The 19,407-nt window shown below is 35.9% G+C and overlaps 1 protein-coding gene across 4 annotated transcripts; it reads left to right on the forward strand.

Annotated features, from left to right (window-relative positions):
* Window positions 1-2,170: 2,170 nt before the first annotated feature.
* LOC130010322 (solute carrier family 22 member 4-like) lies at window positions 2,171-16,928 on the forward strand. 4 transcript variants are annotated; one of them, XM_050533731.2, is made up of 11 exons: window positions 2,171-2,374; window positions 3,136-3,302; window positions 4,278-4,508; window positions 5,213-5,415; window positions 6,695-6,809; window positions 7,118-7,335; window positions 8,385-8,519; window positions 13,897-13,979; window positions 14,352-14,472; window positions 14,988-15,060; window positions 15,581-16,928. In XM_050533731.2, the coding sequence occupies exons 1-11, from the start codon at window positions 2,233-2,235 to the stop codon at window positions 15,722-15,724; spliced, it is 1,632 nt and encodes a 543-aa protein (XP_050389688.1). In that variant the 5' UTR covers window positions 2,171-2,232; the 3' UTR covers window positions 15,725-16,928. The 4 variants fall into 4 exon arrangements, with proteins under 4 accessions (XP_050389688.1, XP_055959323.1, XP_050389694.1 ...); XM_056103348.1 differs by having other exon boundaries at window positions 15,663-16,928; XM_050533737.2 differs by lacking the exons at window positions 2,171-2,374; window positions 3,136-3,302; window positions 4,278-4,508; window positions 5,213-5,415 and having other exon boundaries at window positions 6,625-6,809.
* Window positions 16,929-19,407: the final 2,479 nt, after the last annotated feature.

The raw sequence follows: 19,407 nt of genomic DNA on the forward strand, positions 1-19,407 counted from the left end.
TACATAGGAACTATGTGACGGTCATCCTCGGTATCCTATGCAGTATCATTCCCTTCTACTCCACTAACACTTGGGTTAATTCATGGTTGTTTCAACGAATTCATATTATCTGCCCTTGATGATTTCATACGCCACGTATTTTGTTTCTATAGCGAACCAATCAAAAACAATTATGAGAAACTTTGCAAGAAATTTAATTAGAAAGTAGTGGCATTCACACAAAAAGGTGTCCTAAAGTATTCACACAACAATGTACGCTGATGTAGAGTGTATATTTAAAAATGCAATGAAACGTGCATAAACGTTCCAAATTTCCGGCAAGGTTAATAACATCCTCGTTAAACAAATTTAAATCAACAACGTGTGTATGTTTATTTATAATCAAATTGATATTTAATTGGTCATTTCTTAACCTAGATAAGCACATATACGTCCTTTCACTATCTGAATATTTGGTTAACATCAACGAACGGACGACGGGCAGGTTCCCTGACGACGTAAGACCTTTGGGTCGTTGAGGTGATCCCATATAAAGTATCAAAAGACCAAAGTCCTGATTATAGGGTACATTATTTCTGTAAAAGAGCAAACCTTAAAACATTTAATTCTGTTAAGTAAAATTTAAACTATAGATCATGGCAACCTGTATGTGTGCTGTGAAAATCTTTACCTCAAGCTGTGAAGCAATCGCCATCTTAAACATTTACTATAGGCACATGGTGTAATATATTCCATCGGGGATGGAATGGGGGACAGACTCCCATGGCCTCGGCTCAATGAGGGGCCTCACTTTATAACTTTTTGGGAAAACTTACTGTAAATGGTCCTTCTGGAGTACATCCTGTATCCAGAGACTGGTTTGTTTAACAGTTCATCAAAAGAGGCAAATTTAGGACTAAAAAGTTCCCCCAAACTAATGTTTTTTTGGGGTGGGGGGCTGGCTAAAAAAGTACTACGCCTATGTGTGATAGACCTGTACTAAGTCGACTGGTTTCCATTTACTTTTCTACATAGTCCTTTGAGGTGTACACAGTTTTGCCAACGATGGATGCTGGTAAGGAAGAAATTTTATCCAGCCATTTTAAAAGAGCCGTTCACAGCTAACATGACGTCACCATTTTTAGGAAAATGACGACCGATTAGTCCCTTTTCCATTTTTGGAAACCAGTTTCATGCATGGTTACAAATCTGGCCAAACAATTATCAGGATCCAGGATCTGCTTCAAAACGGGGCAGATTGTCACTCCTAACTCGTTGACAATAATGTGATCAAACCTCTCGTGAGACAGACGACTTCTTTTACTGTGGAAAAGAAAGGGGCATCATCCCCTAAAGTGGAAACCATGTCGACATGTATCTGTGTTGAGGTTAGTCCTTTCAGTTGCAGGTACTGTCCTATATTATGGCTGTCCTATAGCCAGTGTTGTCTATTTCTGGTGATTTCAATGGGTAGGTTTACAAAATGTTCTGGTACGAAGACAATAATAATACTACAACTTATGTCTATCATTCATTCATTCATTGTTGGTGGCAAAAGTTTGTTTTTACCTAACTGATCTTTCCTTTTTAGGTCTAGACCTTTTCAACTTGTCCTCATACCCTACTCTTCCTCAGCTCTTCTCGGTATTCCCTCGTAGATTTTACTATTATAGTTCTTGCTATCTGTATCTTAAAATGAGTATTATGAAACCCTGTGTTATATGTGCGTTTAAAATACAGATGTTGGGGTATTATTATTTCTAGTACTGACAACTTACCAATCGTACATTATTTACGTGTATACTAGATTAAATATTGGACTCGCGTGACGATTTCATTGAAGTACATGTCCGGGATAGTGTCTGTACTTTAAGTTGTTTAATGGTCTCAAGTAAGACATATGCGTTATATATCGAAGCAACACTCGGTCGTACGTATTGTCTCGATCTCGAACCATTAAACCAGAAATATAATAGGCTAAATATTTATTTTGTAGATAAGGAGGGGTTTCAAGCGCAAAGGTCACAGGCATGTTCAGAAAAATTATGATCAGTCAGAGCAAAGTGTGAGGAAGAATATGTTTGTTACTCTTTCTGGGCATTGAATTGTTTTTTCATCATTCGTGGTAGTACATTTCAGTTTTAACTTTAGTACATACACATCCTTTTTTAGGTATTTAAAGGGGAGTCAGCGGAAGCATATTCCCACAAAACAAATTATCCGACAAAAGGCGAAGCTGTGTTATCTGACGTCATGAAGGATATGCGCCATGTCGACGTGGATGAGATACTGGATGCCCTGGGAAGTCGCGGCAAATATCAAATATTGATGTACTTCCTGACCACCTTAAATACTGTTACCGAGGCTTTTTTTTCATTAAATATAATCTTCATAGGTAAGTTGATAATAATTAGTGTCCTAAAATATCAAAGCTGTTACAGCTCATTCATGTAATTAGAAATGTACGTAAATGTTTGAAATAAATTAATTCCATTTAAATCAAAAATACTAAGCTTTAACGTGGCTTTACGTTAACGGGCAATTCAGCACCGAGTCAATTAGAATTATGTTATCTCTATGGACATTACGGGATTTAACATTTAGTCATTTGTGAAGTCATATTGGTTCTGTTTTGGGTTACTTGTGGTATAAAAGGACAATGGCCATCATCAAGCTCTGGACACTGGTCAATCAGTAATTAACAGACTGAATAACTATCACATGATGTGTGCGGTTTATGGTTCCTCAGACATAACTGAATATACACGTGTTGCATAATGCGTATGGTTTATAGCTTCTCAGATATGGCTAGTAGTCAAAATGTTTTTGCATGTGAACATCCATTTAAACTTTACCATACTATAATATACTCTAAATACTCTCGAATTTCTGTTTTGAAAAGGCTGCTTTCCCAATTTTTCTGGGGGCATTTAAGAAGCTGTGGAAATGTAGAGAAGCAGGATTAAAAATGGAAATTAACGACGGATTACGTCTTTATATAGTCTCGAAATCAACTGAAATTACGTTCCTATACGTCGTACGCTCATATCCTTGACCAGTTCTTGCGTTGTGTTGGAGATTCAGTTATTCTCAAGTTATCGGGAAAGTGTAAGTGTATTCTGTCTCGTTTATTAAATATGATTACGCTATCAACAGGTCAAGCCAATCCACATAAATGTGCGCCGCCACCTGATCTACCCGTCAACCGAAGTGATGACGTATTTGGCAAATGTTCTATTTTGAGTCAGAATCAAACTACCGTTAGTTCCTGTATCTATGGCTACCAGTATGAATATCCCACGGATTTTTCCATTGTCTCTGACGTAAGAATGAATTTATTTTTATATTTAAAAATCTTTAAAAATATAAAACTTTCGGTAGTGAATATTTATCAGATTGAACAGTGGGGTTGAAGTACGTACAAATTTTATTGCAAACAAACAGGCCTTGGGATGTGAATAGGATGAAAACCGATCCATACAAAATGTTCTAGCTAATCAGTGCCTGCATACCTTACCATTTTATGATTCAAGTGTAGGGTATGCGATTAATAAGTGATCGACTGGTCGCCAGGTTGATAGCTCATATCGACCAAAGCCATGGTCGCTACGGACAAATAGAGAATCTCCTACAGGTCTTTTTGATATCAAAAAATATCAACACAAATCGATAAAGTTAAAAAAAAAAACGAGTTTGTTTTTCTTCTCTTTACTGACGAGTGTTAAAAATTGTTGCTCTAAAAATGACGAGTATGAGATTTTATTTATCACTCATCCCTTTATTACACGTACAAATAAATAAATATTATTTTTGTTATAGATTTAGTTTTAGTGAACCTGATTACATTACGGCGTAGTGATACATCATATTTTGCCAGCAAGTCACCCTTTGCAAAGTCCTATATAGTGACTCGGTGTTTCCTTTAAAGTCAAAGTCGCTATAAAGCGAACACTGGATCCAAAAAGTAGTTCGTTTTTGATAAAAAAAAAAGGTAGTTCCTTTTTGATAAAAAATAGTAGTTCCTTTTTAATAAAAAAAAGTAGTCCCTTTTTAATTGACCAGTAGTTTATGAAATTTATCACACAAGCGATATCTACTGTAGAATGTGTTATTGGGTGATAAAGTCGGTTCCCATTCGACTTCAACTATTATTGGTCTTAACAAAACAGCAGGTGTATGCAGTATCCAAGGTTATACAGAGATTTTCGTACGTTTTATAATTGATGGATTGGGGAAGCATTTCCCATAGGTCATTGTATGAACTGTATACACGAAAAGCAGATAATCCTCTTTTTCAGTTTGATCTCGTGTGTGATCAAGCAGCTCTCGCCGATTTATCGCAGACAATGCTAAATGTTGGAATGGCAATCGGAGCGTCAACCCTGACACTAGCATCTGATAAATATGGTAGGAAACCTGTATCTGTTTTAAGCCATCTGGCATGTCTTGCTATAGGTATTTGTGCTTCCTTTGCTCCCAACTATACTGTGTTTATGGTGATGAGATTTCTCAGTGGAATAGTTCAACAGGTAGGTTATAATTATGTTGGATTTTAAAAGTCTGATCCTATTGATAAGGATATAAGTTGTGGGCATGCATATGTTTACAAGGGTCGGCGATCCCAACTTCAGCGTTTAGACAATCCACACCAAATCAGCGTCTTCCCCGCTACCTGGGATTTACACTGATAGAGACGCAACACAAGCCAAGGATATATCAGGACTAACAGAGAATACATATTTATTTCAGTAGACTTTATCAGTTGGAAGACCCTATTCCATGTGACGTCAAGCTTGGTGTGGAAACAACGCCACTTGACTCACTGATAAACCATATGGTGTAAATAGTAAGCTGATTACCACCCCACCCCAACTGGTCTTTAGTTTAGATATACATTGCCTCAAGATATCCGTTTTTAACAGTCAGTGATTCACAGTTTCGCGTGTAAACTACCAGTTTTACTTGTAGCATGTTTAAACACTTCGTAGACAAGGATACGACAGAGTAACCAGTATCACATATAATTGTAATTAGTTCGTGAAATTGTAATTGGTATAATTGTTATCGATTATTTCGTATTACATCCAACTGTTTTTGTATTTTAACCACTGGATCCTTAAACCGGGTTGCGACCTTTGGCCCTAAAGCTATCTATAAATACTGACGGACGTTGGGCACAAAGCAGGGTATGATTACAATTCTAGGATGCCTGATACCACTTTGTCATTTGCAGGGATCTTTTTTATGTGCATTTACCTATGCCATTGAGTTATTTCCTAAAGAAAAGAGAAAATATTGTGGATTCTATGGTTCGTTAATGTGGGGTTTTGCTTGTATGTTAATAGCACCTATTGCTTTTTTAACTCGTATGTACAGCTGGAGAATCGTCTACCGAACTTTAGCCAGCGTTTCTTTATATTCTCTTATACAGTACTGGTGAGTTGCTTCCGTTTTATTCACTATTGATGGAATATCTTCATCGACTAAGACAACTATCTGCGCCATACTAAAAGTGTTTTCGCCCCGCATAAATTAACTACTTAAACGGGCATTATGCACGAGCTAAATCTGCCTATTGCAGGTATTTCTTTAAGCCTTATATGTTATATAAATTATTAATTAGACATTCATTAAGATACCAAGACCATAATCAACTCTTGATGCTATTGGATGGCTTCGATATTAAGTAGATTTAAATACGTTTTGCCGTTGATGCGGTTACTGTAAAATGGATAAACGAGACTTTGTTTATTATCGTAACAACGATAGCAACGACAATCGAGGTTAGACTGTAATTAATTCGCCGTTTAATAGGCTCAGAGTGAAGTTATCTTGTCAAAAAGCACCGACCAATGAAATTCCTTCTGAGCTTTAGCGAAAATGCTGATCATTGAACTCGTTTACCTAAAAAACATCTACACAAAGTTTAAACTGACTGAATGAAAAGGCAGAGTTATATTCCAACCAAATTGCTTATCGCTACTTAGCCTAAGCAGAAAATTCTCATCATCGAACGTAGTCAAGGTATTGATATAATGAAACTATCCTCGGAGTTTCATCACTCTCACCCAAGTTATCGTGTCTTAACCAATCAAATTGCCTATCTCTTAAAGTGGAAAATGTGCATGATTGTACCCTGTCAGCGCATTCGCTTAAAAAACACCTACACTGCATTTGAACATTCTACCTCAATTAGAAGGAGAGATAAGTTGTTCCAAAGTCTCAACCAATCAGCTTAAAGACTCCACGTTGCCTAAGCAGAAAATGCTCATCATTGAAGTTAGTCAAGGTATTGGTGTAACGAAACTATACACGAAGTTTCACCACTCCAAAGTCTCGACCAATCAAATTACTTATCGCAGAAAATGTTCATTATCGAACTTAGTCAGGGTATTGGTGTAATTCAACTATAGGCCACGTTTCATCACTCTCACTTAATTAGAACCAAAGTTATAGTGTGCCTATCTCTGCTTAGTCTAATCAGAAAATGCTCATCTTCGATCTCCATCAAGCCATTCACTTAATAAACATATACACTAAGTTTAAACATTGTATCTCAATTTGAACAATTATTGTGTCCCAAAGGGTGTGCCGAACAGACAGACAAAAGGACGGAGGGACTCGTTTTAGTAGTGCCCTCCTTTCTTCGAAAAGAGGAAGGGGGGGGGGGCTATAATAATGACGCGGTATTGATGAATTATCTCCCCAATTTAAGGGTGACAGATGAATCCATAAGGTGGTTGGTGGCTAACAACAGGTTAGAAGAAACAGTTACAGTGGTTAAGAAAGCCGCCAGAATGAACGGTGTTAATATTAACGAAATATTGAAGGTATTTGTTTGGGGGTTTTATTGTCAACAGAACCTTTTCATACTCGGATGAGACCCTATGGTTGACATTTTACAGAAGCAGAGCAGAAAAAGTATGACTTCCTTGGCGACGAATACTTCCTACTTTTAGATCGGACAATGTAATCTGAAAGTCTGGACATTTCAAGGTATTGCTATGGTAACTGTGCATGTTATACACGTTCGATTAAGCGTGGGTATCCGAGACTGAGAATGTTCTTTACCCATACCATGTACCGACAAAGCTGTTAGTGGGCGAATGTTTCATTGTTTGACAACTCTTGTTTTTAGTTGATCTACCAGAATGAGTTGTTACCTGTTGATACTGATAAACCAACCGATAAACTACTAGCTGCAACATTAGATACTGGCGAAGAAGAGGAGAAACAGATGGAAGTGTTAGATGCTGGATTGGAGACCCAAGCCGTTCATATAGAAAAATACACGCTATTAGATATATTTAAAAATAGACGTGCGGCAATAACGTTGATTTTAATATGGTTCGCTTGGTAATTTTATTTTCATTTTTGTATTCGTAGGTGTTAGTCTATAAGTGTCATTTCGTGTTTCAGGAGCTTCTTTTACGTTACATTTCATATTACATAATTAACTGACAACAAGAAATCATAATAGTCAAGGCGATCATAATGATCCACGGCGATATTAAGGCGTTTTGGCCAAGGCTACTAATGACCTTGATAATGGCTAGCCAACCGCGGTAATCATGCATCGCCATAATATGATGCATGAGCATGCCTTTCACACGAACATTTCAAATGGCCATTTCGTCATTCTACCATACTCAAAATGATTGTACTATATTTCTGCGGGCAATTGCCGCAAAAAATACTGAGGTAATGTAGGAGGGGTCGCGGAAATGAGCGAAGAACCCCGAGTTGGCAAGCTGACTGTTCTACTGCAATAAAGACGGGCATAAAACCTAAGGACAGGATGAACCGCATGCTTATAAACGACTAGGCGCGGTCCCTTGCCAGTGCTTGCTGGGAAATTCTTCATAGACAACTGACGTGTAGAAACCATGATGGAAAAATCAGAAGAAATATAGCAGCCAACTCCAAGATCGAACACGAGGTTAGCGAGTAAGTTTCTTACTAAGCCACCTGTCTCCAAGATGGCATAAAACCCACAAACAAGATTGTGGTATAATTGGCCTCATTAACAAGTTGCTAATTTTAAAACCAAATTATAAAGTGTGTGACCTGGATAATTGTGACCACTGTCAGTGTCGGATCTCGACTATAATGTATCAAGGTTTCTAAAACTCAAATCAGTTGCAAATGGATAGGTTTTTGGGCCACTAAATAACACCAGCAATTAATATCCGTGTCTGTTTGAGCTTAACTGTTTAAATTTAGGCAAGATAGGTGTTTTTGTTTCCATTTGGCCTAAGTTGCTAGTCAATGTTTCCATTTGTCCGAAGTTGCTAGCCAATAGTTTCCATCCGTTATAAGTTGCTTATCGGTAGTTTCCGTTTGTTATTGGCTGCTAATCAATGTAATAAGTTTTATACATTGTCCATGCCGATGTTTCATTACAGGTTTACAAACAGTCTGACATATTATGGTATTTTCCTCATCTCTTCAAGCCTAGCTGGTAACGTCTATCTGAATTTCTTCCTAAATGCCCTGGTTGAAGTTCCGTCTTCATTTATATACTGGTTTACTATTGACAGGTATGGTGTGACTAGTGGCTGTTCTTTGCCGTCGATTGGGGGGATAATACAGAATAATTCTTAGTTAGGCTCTTACAAATAGCGAATGTTCTTTCAGACCTTTGTGAACCTAAACAGAAAACACAAGACAATTTATATGGAAAACAAAAAATGATTTATACACATATAGCACGACGTTTCGACATGTATTCCCTTATCCTTTTCAAGTATAAATATGTGTGTTGTGGGTTTTTTTTATTGTAGCACAAATTAGAAATTTCCTCGATTCTGATTGGTCGAAAAGTGTGGTCGAATGGACAATAAACCCAAGTTAAATTATTAAGGCGAATTATTGCGTATAAATATTACAGTGTACTTTTTTTTCATTTTGGTGCTCAATGATCTTCCCCAACTCAAATCTTTATTGGCAAATATCTTCAAGAAATTCTGCACACATGACTATCACACCATTTTAAAACATCATCTTTTATGAAAACATATTTCTGAAAAACATAAAACAGTAGAAAATCAGTCATAAATTAATTAAAACCGTTTTCGGGTATCCAATTATATTCGTAACTAGGCAGTGACAGTATGGAGAAATTTGTTTTCTTTGTTTGGTAGGATAGTTTCGCTCACCAATTTTTACTTTATCAAGTAGATTTTTTTTTAAATCACGCGTTGATCAAAGTCTGACTAACATGATCTGCCTAATAATAAGTCATTAGTCACAAGAAATCGTTTAAAAATACAATGAGGGAGTCGAAAATAGCAGCTGAAATATAGGCCTAATCGTTATGCCAAAATTGACATTTTGTTGACATGTCAGAACAGTATACATAGCAACCACTACAATCTTAAGTTAGGCATCACTGTCATAGTGTTATAGGGTTATTTTTGAGTATTAAGTACGAACTGCAATTGTGTGAACAAGAACTAGCTACAACATTCTGATAACAGTCTGCAAATAAAATAATAAAAGTTGAAAACTTACATGAAACTCCCGAAGCGAAGTCATCTTTGATGCCAAGAGTTACTCCCCTTTTGGACATAGATCACCAACTATGTCTTCGCCGTCACCTTAGCTTTTCTCTCCCCCCCCCTCCTTTGCGTTGCGGTTTTTGTTGACTTTTTGGTGTAGAATGGAAGAAAAGGGTTTGAAAATACATTTTCTGTCAGGTTTTGGTGAATATTCATGATGTTGAGGCGGAAGGATACAAGGGTTGAGAGGTTGGTTAGTTTGCAATGTAGGGCCGAAAATTGCCTGTTTACTTGTCTCTACTTCCAGCGTGTGTATCTCAAGTTTTTCATGGTGAACCTCATACATGCTTTTGGGAAAGAGTTTGCCACATGTTCCTCCATTGGTGGCAGAAAATGTTCTACCCAACGAAAATTTGGGAAAAAGTTAGAGTCGGTCCAAGAGCTCTTTAGTGATCTGTGGCCAATTATCGATGACACTCGTCTCTAAATACCGCAATGAAACTCCTAGTCCATGTGACAGGCAGATATTCATTACCAATTTGATGAATTGGTTTAACTATGATTTTCAGTTAGCCTTAGGTCTAAAGTGTCCAAAATTGGTTGATGGACTTCCGGGTCACTTTGCCAAATGTCAGTTTGGCGGCCATCTTTAAAAATGGCCGCCGTTTTTTTTTTCTTATTTGAAATAGTGCGAGTCGAGGAAGTCTTCATAACTCCTCAACAGTTTCACCTATATGGATATGTAATATGTCTCAAAATGTTCATAATATAATTCTGCATCTACTGGTATATGATACATGTTGTTTAATCAATACTATCAGTTTTAAAATAAAAGATTTATCTGAAAAAAGCAACATTTTCGATTTTTTTTCATGTCTGTTCGTAAGTTTACTAACAAATCGTGTTCAGACCCATATAAACCAAATTATCTGTTTGGTCAACTAAAGTGATTGAATAGATATCAGAAACATTGATCATAAAAAATAATCTCAAATATGAGCGTCCCAAATCCAAGATGGCGAAAATTCAAAATGGCGACAAAATTTCCTAAAATGGCCAATATGTCAGATAATAGTCATTTCATTGTATGATATGACATGTACTATCCAATGAGCTTACAATTAAAGATACATTACGTAAGATTTAGATAAAGAGCTAACCATTCTTGCTACAATAGTTTGTAAATAGATAATGTAAAATGAATAATTTGACAATTTCATTCAAATTACTCTATTGCGAGCGAATATATTAGCCTTTGAAGGTTTGACAAGACACGTGCAATAATTTCAACCACCGTACTGGTTGTTCGAAGCTAAGTCTCGCTCCTCCATTTTTAGCTTAAATCAAAATATGGCTGAACTGGTTGTTCGAAGCTAAGTCTCGCTCCTCCATTATTAGATTAAATCAAAATATGGCTGAACCGTTCTAATCAATTTAATATCGGAGAAATCTGATGCCATCGAGAGTTGATTATGGCCTGGATCAGTTAATTAATGTCTAAATAATAATTTAGAAAACATTTCAGGCCTAAAGAAAGAACTGCAATAGGCAGATTTAGCTCTTGCATAATGTTTGTTTAATCTAAACAAAAGGTTTTAAAAATTCAAGATGGGGAAAATTCAAAACGGCGGCCAGAATTTCCATAACATGAATGACTGATTTATATAGCTTATAATATCTGAAAATGATGTTAAAGATACTGCTAAAAATGACACATCCTATGCGACCCCCCCCCCCCCACACACACACACACACACCCACCATAAACAACACAATGGGGCATATGGGATTGATTATTCTGGATCTCACAGATCACAAGACATTTAACCAAAATAGTGAGGCATTTTAATTTCATCTACTATGCCTTTGCACCATTTTTAGCCGTATTGAGAATTATTTATGATATATCCAGTTGTTAAGAATTTAAGATCTCTTATTCATTCAGAAATGGTAATGTGGTCCGTTTTTACATTAACGCCTCTATGCCCGGCAACTTTTGTCGTATAGTCTAGTAGGCCTGCAGCCAAAATTTTTAGCTTGCTTAGAAACACAGTTCCGCTACAAGGTCCTCCCTATTAAACAAACTATACATATTTGGAAAGCTTTTAACAACAGGAACACAAATCCAATTAAAATGTTTTAAGACCAGATGAAAATTGTGATAATTGTCGAGTAAATGTTATATTTATACTGACAATTGTGAAGTTGACATAAAATTACACATATACCTAGGATAGGACAGGCTTACCTTTGCTCCGTGAGATGAACGACAGGGTTCTCTACAACCAGGCTCGAAATTTCTTTTGAAAAAACTGACTGTAATTTAAATGGTACTTTCTAGAGTATATCCTGGTGATTTTAGCTTATGCATATATCTTAATAATTCATCAAAAACGACATAAATTTCATGACTACGCAAGAACATTGACTAGTTTAGGGACCCCCGAAACTACTATACTCCTTTTGAGTGTCCATCCCTGAAAAGGGAGGCAAAAGATATGATGTTAAAACGATAATTCGTATATTATTTTACAGTTATATAAAAAAAATGTTTCCTTTTTATCCAATGAACAATTTATTGTTAGTTCATGTAGAAATATATGGTGCTTATAAACGTGTTGCAAATTTCCGTATTACATACAAAATGTTTCCGTTTTATCGATTGAACAATTTATTGTTAATTCGCGTGGAAAGATATGATGTTAAACATGTTACAAATTAACAACTGGTATATTAGTCGAGTATTTACAGGTACAAGAAAGTTTACGTTTAATCGAAAATTCCAATAAACAATTTATTTTTAAGTTGAAGGGAGTGCCTACAGGTGGTAGACCATATTAAATGCTGCTTGAATGTGTATTTTCATAAACTTTGTATGCAGATAGATTATTATACTGAAGGTTCGTCTGGATAGATCATAAGATTTTGTGTGAAACAGGTGTCCTGGAAAAAATGGGTTCACTAACATCAAATATCTGGTTCTACAAATTGTATTTGTCCCTCATAAGCTAATACCTGTGCTGAACAAACCTTTCCGTTTCATCGAAAATTCCAATAAATAATTCAATTTTAAATTCAGTGGCTACGAAAACCCTATATATGATATATCACAAGTCTTACTTTGCATGATACTCACCCATCCTAACTAGAAATTCGTTTTTCGTTAAATTATGGCGGCCATTTTGGAAATCAGACAGAACCCAAACCGAAAATGGCGTGACAGAAGTGACATAATCTCAAAATTGTCTTTAGGGACAAACTTTGACACGGAAACAACCCATCCCCAAATATCGTTTCGATTGTGACACACTAGCTAAAAGTTCACTAAGTTTGAGCCCTGCCTCGCCTACGTTCAACATTTTAATTTGACAGTCTACTTAAGACTGTATAGGGAGGACCACTGGGCGTATTTATTTATGCTAATTGAATAACTTAAGAAGACCACACACATAATTTGGCTAAAATTACTCTGAACATGATTTAGTAGTAAACTTATAAAATAAATCATGAAAACCTGGGGAAAAAATGCCAAAAGGTTGCTTTTTCCAGAATAATCTGTTGATTTGGAAAATATATGATTCATTCAACAACAAGTATCATATAGCACCAGAAGTAGCAGTTTCTTGTGAACATTGTGAGACACATTCCATATCCATAGGTCCATCTTTTCAGGAGTTATGAAGGTTTCCCCGATGCGCTCAATTTCAATGAAATAACGGCGGCCAGTTTTAAAGATGGTCGCCAAAATGCAATTTAGCAAAGTAACCCGGAAGTCCATCAACCAAATTTCAACACTTCAGCCACCAGGCTAACTGAAAATCGTGGTTGAATTTATTCATCAAATTGGTAATGATGTTCCAAAATCCCAGTTCTGTCACATAGACTATCCCGAAGAGAAGTCATCTTTGTTGCCAAGAGTTACCCCTCTTTTAGTCCCGGATAGCGGGCCGGAATTATTTCAATTACCGATGACACTCACCTATAAATACCGCAATAAGAATAATTACCTGCTCTTTTAAAAAAATTTCAAACGTTAAAAATTTTTTGTTAATATCCAAATAACATTTTCTTTCATAATTCATTTACTAGCAACTCGAGACTCAAGCATTTGAAATTCGCAGGAAAACAAGGACGGTCTTAATCTATTGAGAATATTTTGAAAAATAAACGCCAACATGCTTGAATTATCCATTAGAACAACTTGAAGCTGTCGCGTCGCGTGTTCTAATGAATCAAGCATGGTTAAATGGACAGTAAACCCCCTCTAAATATGAAACAGGAACGTGTTTATCTCCTAAATGTGCTCAATCGCTAATTGCCATTCAAGTATTATATTTGTGAACCCAGGCAGATTGTGGTAGTTAACCAGCTACTAGGCCGTCGTATCTCCAAGTCAATATTTGATATTATTTTACAGATTTGGGAGAAAAAAAATGGCAATATTCTTTCATGGGGTTGCTGCATTTGGTCTAATAGTTGCTACAATACTTAGAATGTACGGTAAGTCGACGTATACATATGGTCTATTAAAATGCCGTGATTCGCTGAAAGATGTGTTAGAGCAATACTCCTGCACGGCTATATTTCTCTTCACCTTGCGGTTTCTTGGACGCTAATAAAGAGTGTGATGTTTGGTATTAAGAGTTCAACAGTTACTTTTCCCGTATTTACAATAACTGTACTCAAAGTTGTAATTAGACGATGAAGAAATAAATTAACTTACTTTAATTTCACTCTTTTTTATATAGCTAAGAAATGCATGGTGATTTGTTATGTCCATTCCTCTAAGTACGATATAACGTGATTAATAGAGTGATATTTTTAATATACTATAAATTAATAACCTCTTTAACTATTTTCCCCCTGTTTTAGACGATAACGAAGCTGTTTCAATATCGGCCACCATATTTTCGTTGATTGGTAAACTGGGTATTACCGGTTCTTTTAATGTTGTATTCGTCTACACACCGGAAATCTTCCCCACCAATGTGAGGTACGATAAAATTAAATATTTACCAGTAATACTTCAATTCCATATTTACCAATATGCTCTCTATAATTAACAAGCAATTGGCATTTGTGCATGTGACATTTTGCCATTCTTTGTTAAAGCGAGAATTTCAAATTTTCTAAGAAAGTCAAAACATAATTATTTCTATGTCTTTTGCTCAATAGTTATCAAATCACTATTATACGATCATGGGCATTATTTCCTACCCTTAAAAATCTAAAACACAGGAAATAACAACACAATTACCTCCCCTGTTTTGCTATTGACAACATGGGGCAGCCATTTTCCAACGTTGGAATTTGAAGTTAAAAATGATATTTTTGCCAATTTCTCAGCTGGCAATAGCGAATTATAGGATTAATAGGATTATTCTTTAACAAGGTAGGACTGTTTATGGATACCATCTATTTTAAGGCTTTATTTTAATACATTTTAAAAATATAACTTGAAAATTTGCAATTTCCGCTTTAAAGCCCACTAATAATTTTTCTCTCTAGGAATATAACAATTGGAACGGCTTCTACTGCTGCCAGAATCGGTGGAATGTTAGCACCCTTTTCTAATTATTTGGTGAGTTACTTTATTATGAAAAGGTTAATAAGGTGTACACGATAGAACCCTTGACGATAGTGGTTAATATTAACATCTCACCCTTTTCACACACACACAACAGCACAGTATAAGTAGGGCGAAAATATTGTTGTAACGCTATGTTATCCGTTTACGCCTCTAGTGCCCTCCTGTTTTAAGATAATAAAATTAGAACAACTATGTAAGAACTCAATACACCATGCACGGGGCTGAAAATATAAATATATATAATGCACAATGTTAATGTGTCATATTTGCTTTAATCCTTTCAAATAATTCGTCGCCATCTTCAAGTTTGGTTCTTTTGACGGGCCCCAATTTAATCCGATTAAATCCAAGCCGACAAATTAACTCCCATTGGTATTCTGATTTTGATTTCGTAATTAAATGTTAAATAATCAATCTTAATTACATAGTAGTGTAGATTCAGTCGTGGAAAATTTAATATTTTCTGAAAAATGGATATGTTGTTAAAAGTTTTAAGGTCCTTATTTTTCAGGCTGCAAGTGTGCCATGGGCACCCGGAGCTATATTTGGGTCATCGTGTTTAATTGTGTCAATTACCATTTTATATTTACCAGAAACGATGGGCAAGGAAGTACCACAAACCATGGAAGATCTTAATAAACTTAATGATAAATAGGGGGATGATGGATGGTGTTAATAAACTTTATGATAAATAGAGGGGTGATGGGTGGTGTTAATAAACTTTAGGGCTTATGATAGATTGATGATGGGTGGCGGTAATAAACTTTATGATAAGTAGGGGGATGATAGGTGGTGTTAATAATCAATATGATAAATAGATTAATGATAAGTGGTCTTAATAAATGGTATGATAAATAGAGGGGTGATGGATGATCTTAATAAACTTTATGATAAATAGATTAATGATAAGGTTAATAAACTTTATATTCGTGGATACACATAATGATAAATGGTGGGCCCATGGACGGTTTTAAAACTATATTTTTAAACAGAACAACCAATAATGATCTTAATAAAAATGTGTGATAGATAAGGGGGCCAATAACGATCTTAATAAACTTCCTGATAAACATTTGGACTGTTAATGATCTTCTACAGAACTTAATGATAAATAGTTGAACTAAATGATCTTTAACAACTTTCTGAAAAACATTTGGACTATTAATGATCTTAAACAAATTTCTGATAAATAGTCTATTTATGATCTTAATGATCTTTATAATAAATAAACTAAATTAGTGTTATAAAAAATAGGTGTATCGGCATATTGGGAGAGGGGTTAAAAGCCAAGTAGATATCGCTGTAGATAAGAAACATCCTCCCTCAAGATAAGAGATGGTACTATATAGTTTTACCTGGCAAAGTAAAATGCAGATCAATATGCAAAACTGTCTTTTTTTCTTCAATACTACGATTGATTATTGTTATTTATTACATTGTTGCCACATCCAACTACACTAATAATCAAGCATATATTCCTACCCGAAATGGATACAAACCATCTCTTACAAATCGGTGCAATATTAACTGGCCTTGCCGGGCATTTTAAATTTTATGTTATGAAGACATATTTACGTCATGGCGTGTCAAAATACGCCCCGTAATTAGAAATGTCCATATCAATTATAATAAAACGCCGCTCGATTAACTTTACTGACAATATTTGCAGATAAACGAAAGTTGTTTCACTAGAATGGGCTGGGTCTGTTTAATAAGTCATAATATTATAAAATTAACTTATTTTTCGAATGTTATATGCATTAGGCCTAATAGAGAAATCAGGGCCGTAACTAGCTTTGCATTAATAAAATTGAATCACAATGTCATCGTATTAATTCATAATAAAAATTGACGTCAAACAGGATGTTGGATTTCTCTGTTTAAAAAGCTCAATGTGTATGTATATACGCCAAAATGACGATAGAGACCATGTATTTCTCAAAAAATTTCAAGCCGAGGGTGGGGGGGATACATTTTCTCAAGAACCTGGCAAACCCCCTCCTGCAAAATTCCCGGATCCGCCCCTTCAATTTTAATCCGATTTTGATGAAAAGTAACATGTATGTTTGTAACTAAAAGATCTCGGTTCCTGTCGATATTCGCGCAGATCGGGCCTCAACTTCCTAATTCCACTAAACTGCTTGTTAACTATTATAGCGAAAAACTGTCAGCTCTTTAAATCTCACATAATGCATCTTTAATGTGAATGCATATTGCTATCCCCTGTGTCGCTGCTTGGTTCAACCGTTGTAAATGTTGTGCACATGAAATGGTAAATGTCATTAAAATACACGCACCAATCAGCAGGCCCGTAGCCACGGGGGGCTTAGCCCCCCCCCCCCAAAAAAAAATAAATCGAATTAGTTCCCCCCCCCCCCAAAAAAAAAAATATTTCGCCAACAATAATGATTTCTTTGGAGCGTTCTTAGCCGGCCACATCCTCCAAAAAATTCCGTAGCCCCACCAAATTTTATGAGCTGGCTACGGGACCGCCAATCAGTACGACCATCACTTTTCACGGGTGTCCTTGTTAAACTAAAGTATGCCTAGTCGATCTGATGAAACCAAGTAAAGAAGACATTGCAGTTGGAAATCGACAAAGAGTTAGCGGAATCGAAATGACCTGCTTAGTAAGGGGTGGACGCTATACCCGATGCCTGTGTCTGTTTGCTCAGATTACAATACTGAAAACGAACGGGAAGTCGATACTATCAGTTGTGTTTTTGACAAGGTGATTGACGAGGAACATGACTGGGAAAAGAATAAACACCGTACAGCAAATGCCCCGCTATTGTAGTTTAACAATGGACGACTGCAATTTGAACTGCATGCTAAGAATACCAATAACTTGTTCCGGTTTCAAGTTTCACAAAAATTGGCGGTGGCTACAAGATAACAAGCATAGACATACATGTACGCAGGAAAGATACATTCTTCCATTTTGATGCTAACTTAATGGGACATTTCACATAGTAATGGGCCTACTAAAAACAAATATTGTGTGTCTTAATAAACTTCACTTTTACATGAAACATCAAATTTGTTTTTTTATTAATTATCTGTCAAAAATATCCAAAAAGAGATAAACTGCTTAATTTAATATAACACAGTTGTGTATATTTTAAAAGTGTGATGTCTCTTCAAATTCTGCACATTCACATTTTGCGTATTTGATTTTAGTTCAAGTTTCGCTTAGCCAGAGATTTTATCATCCTAATGACCAGTCCCTATCCTTAGTCACAATGTGTCTTTAACCATGTGTTCGGTGCATACTAAAATTATTTGTCAAATTTTTAAAATCTTATTTCGCAAACGAATGTCGTTTATATATAAGTTTAAACTTTGTTTTGTTGAAGAATCTACTTGTATATTTATACTGTGTCAGAAAGTAGTTTAAAATACACTCGAACCGGCTTTTCTGTTTTATCAGAGAAAACAATATTGTGAGTCATTAATTGATGCTGAATTAATTGAAGGCGCTCTACGGGATATGTTTGTGGATTATCGGATATTTTATACTAATACCTTGAGAATTATTTAAGATCTAGGCTTAGAAATTGTCAAAGACCATCTTAACAGCGCATATTCTGTGTTTGTAAGTAGCGAATACAGATATAAAATGAATTGCAAAATGAAGTGGATCGTTTTGTTAGCGCTGTATATGGAGTTTTCTTCTGTTAGCGGAGTGAATTTATTCCGTAATTTGAATTCACAAAAATTGGGTAAATATTTTAAAAATTTCTTTCTTTTTATTATATGTAGATCATATTTTTGATTAAGAGGTTGGAAAAACACAATTAGTAAATCTGATTAGGTATTATCTCATTTGAGTCCACGCTGAAGTAATATGTCCTGACAAATAAAGCGAAATAGAATTAAACGCTTTACATTTCTGCACTTGCCTAGTGAAGACAGGCATAATCCATGCATTGTGCTATGAGGTAATGCGTCACGACCCAATCTTATTTCGATTTTCCAACTGAAGAGGGGGGGGGGAGGCTTTAGCCTGAATCCATTGGTACACACGAGACATCGATTTATCGTTCTACCCATACGACTAGACACTTGCCATGTTCTGCGTCTTACACTACTGACAATGAGATGCAACCCGGGACCCCTTGTTAGTCTCAGTCCACGCAATACATCACAGTATTAACACACCTTTTTGTAATCAAATTATCTTTGTTACGATTACGTATATGGGGTGGGGGCCGTGGTGTCTCAGTAAGAAAAGTGCTGGCTTACTAGCCAGGAGGTTCGGGGTTCGATTCCGATGTAGGCCGAGAAAGTTTCCCCGTGATTTTTCCAGCGTGGTGTCCCCTTGTCAGTGTTGCCCCT

The sequence above is a fragment of the Patella vulgata genome, chromosome 1 (assembly GCF_932274485.2).
Source record: "Patella vulgata chromosome 1, xgPatVulg1.2, whole genome shotgun sequence".
In the NCBI taxonomy this organism is placed as follows: Eukaryota; Metazoa; Mollusca; class Gastropoda; family Patellidae; genus Patella; species Patella vulgata.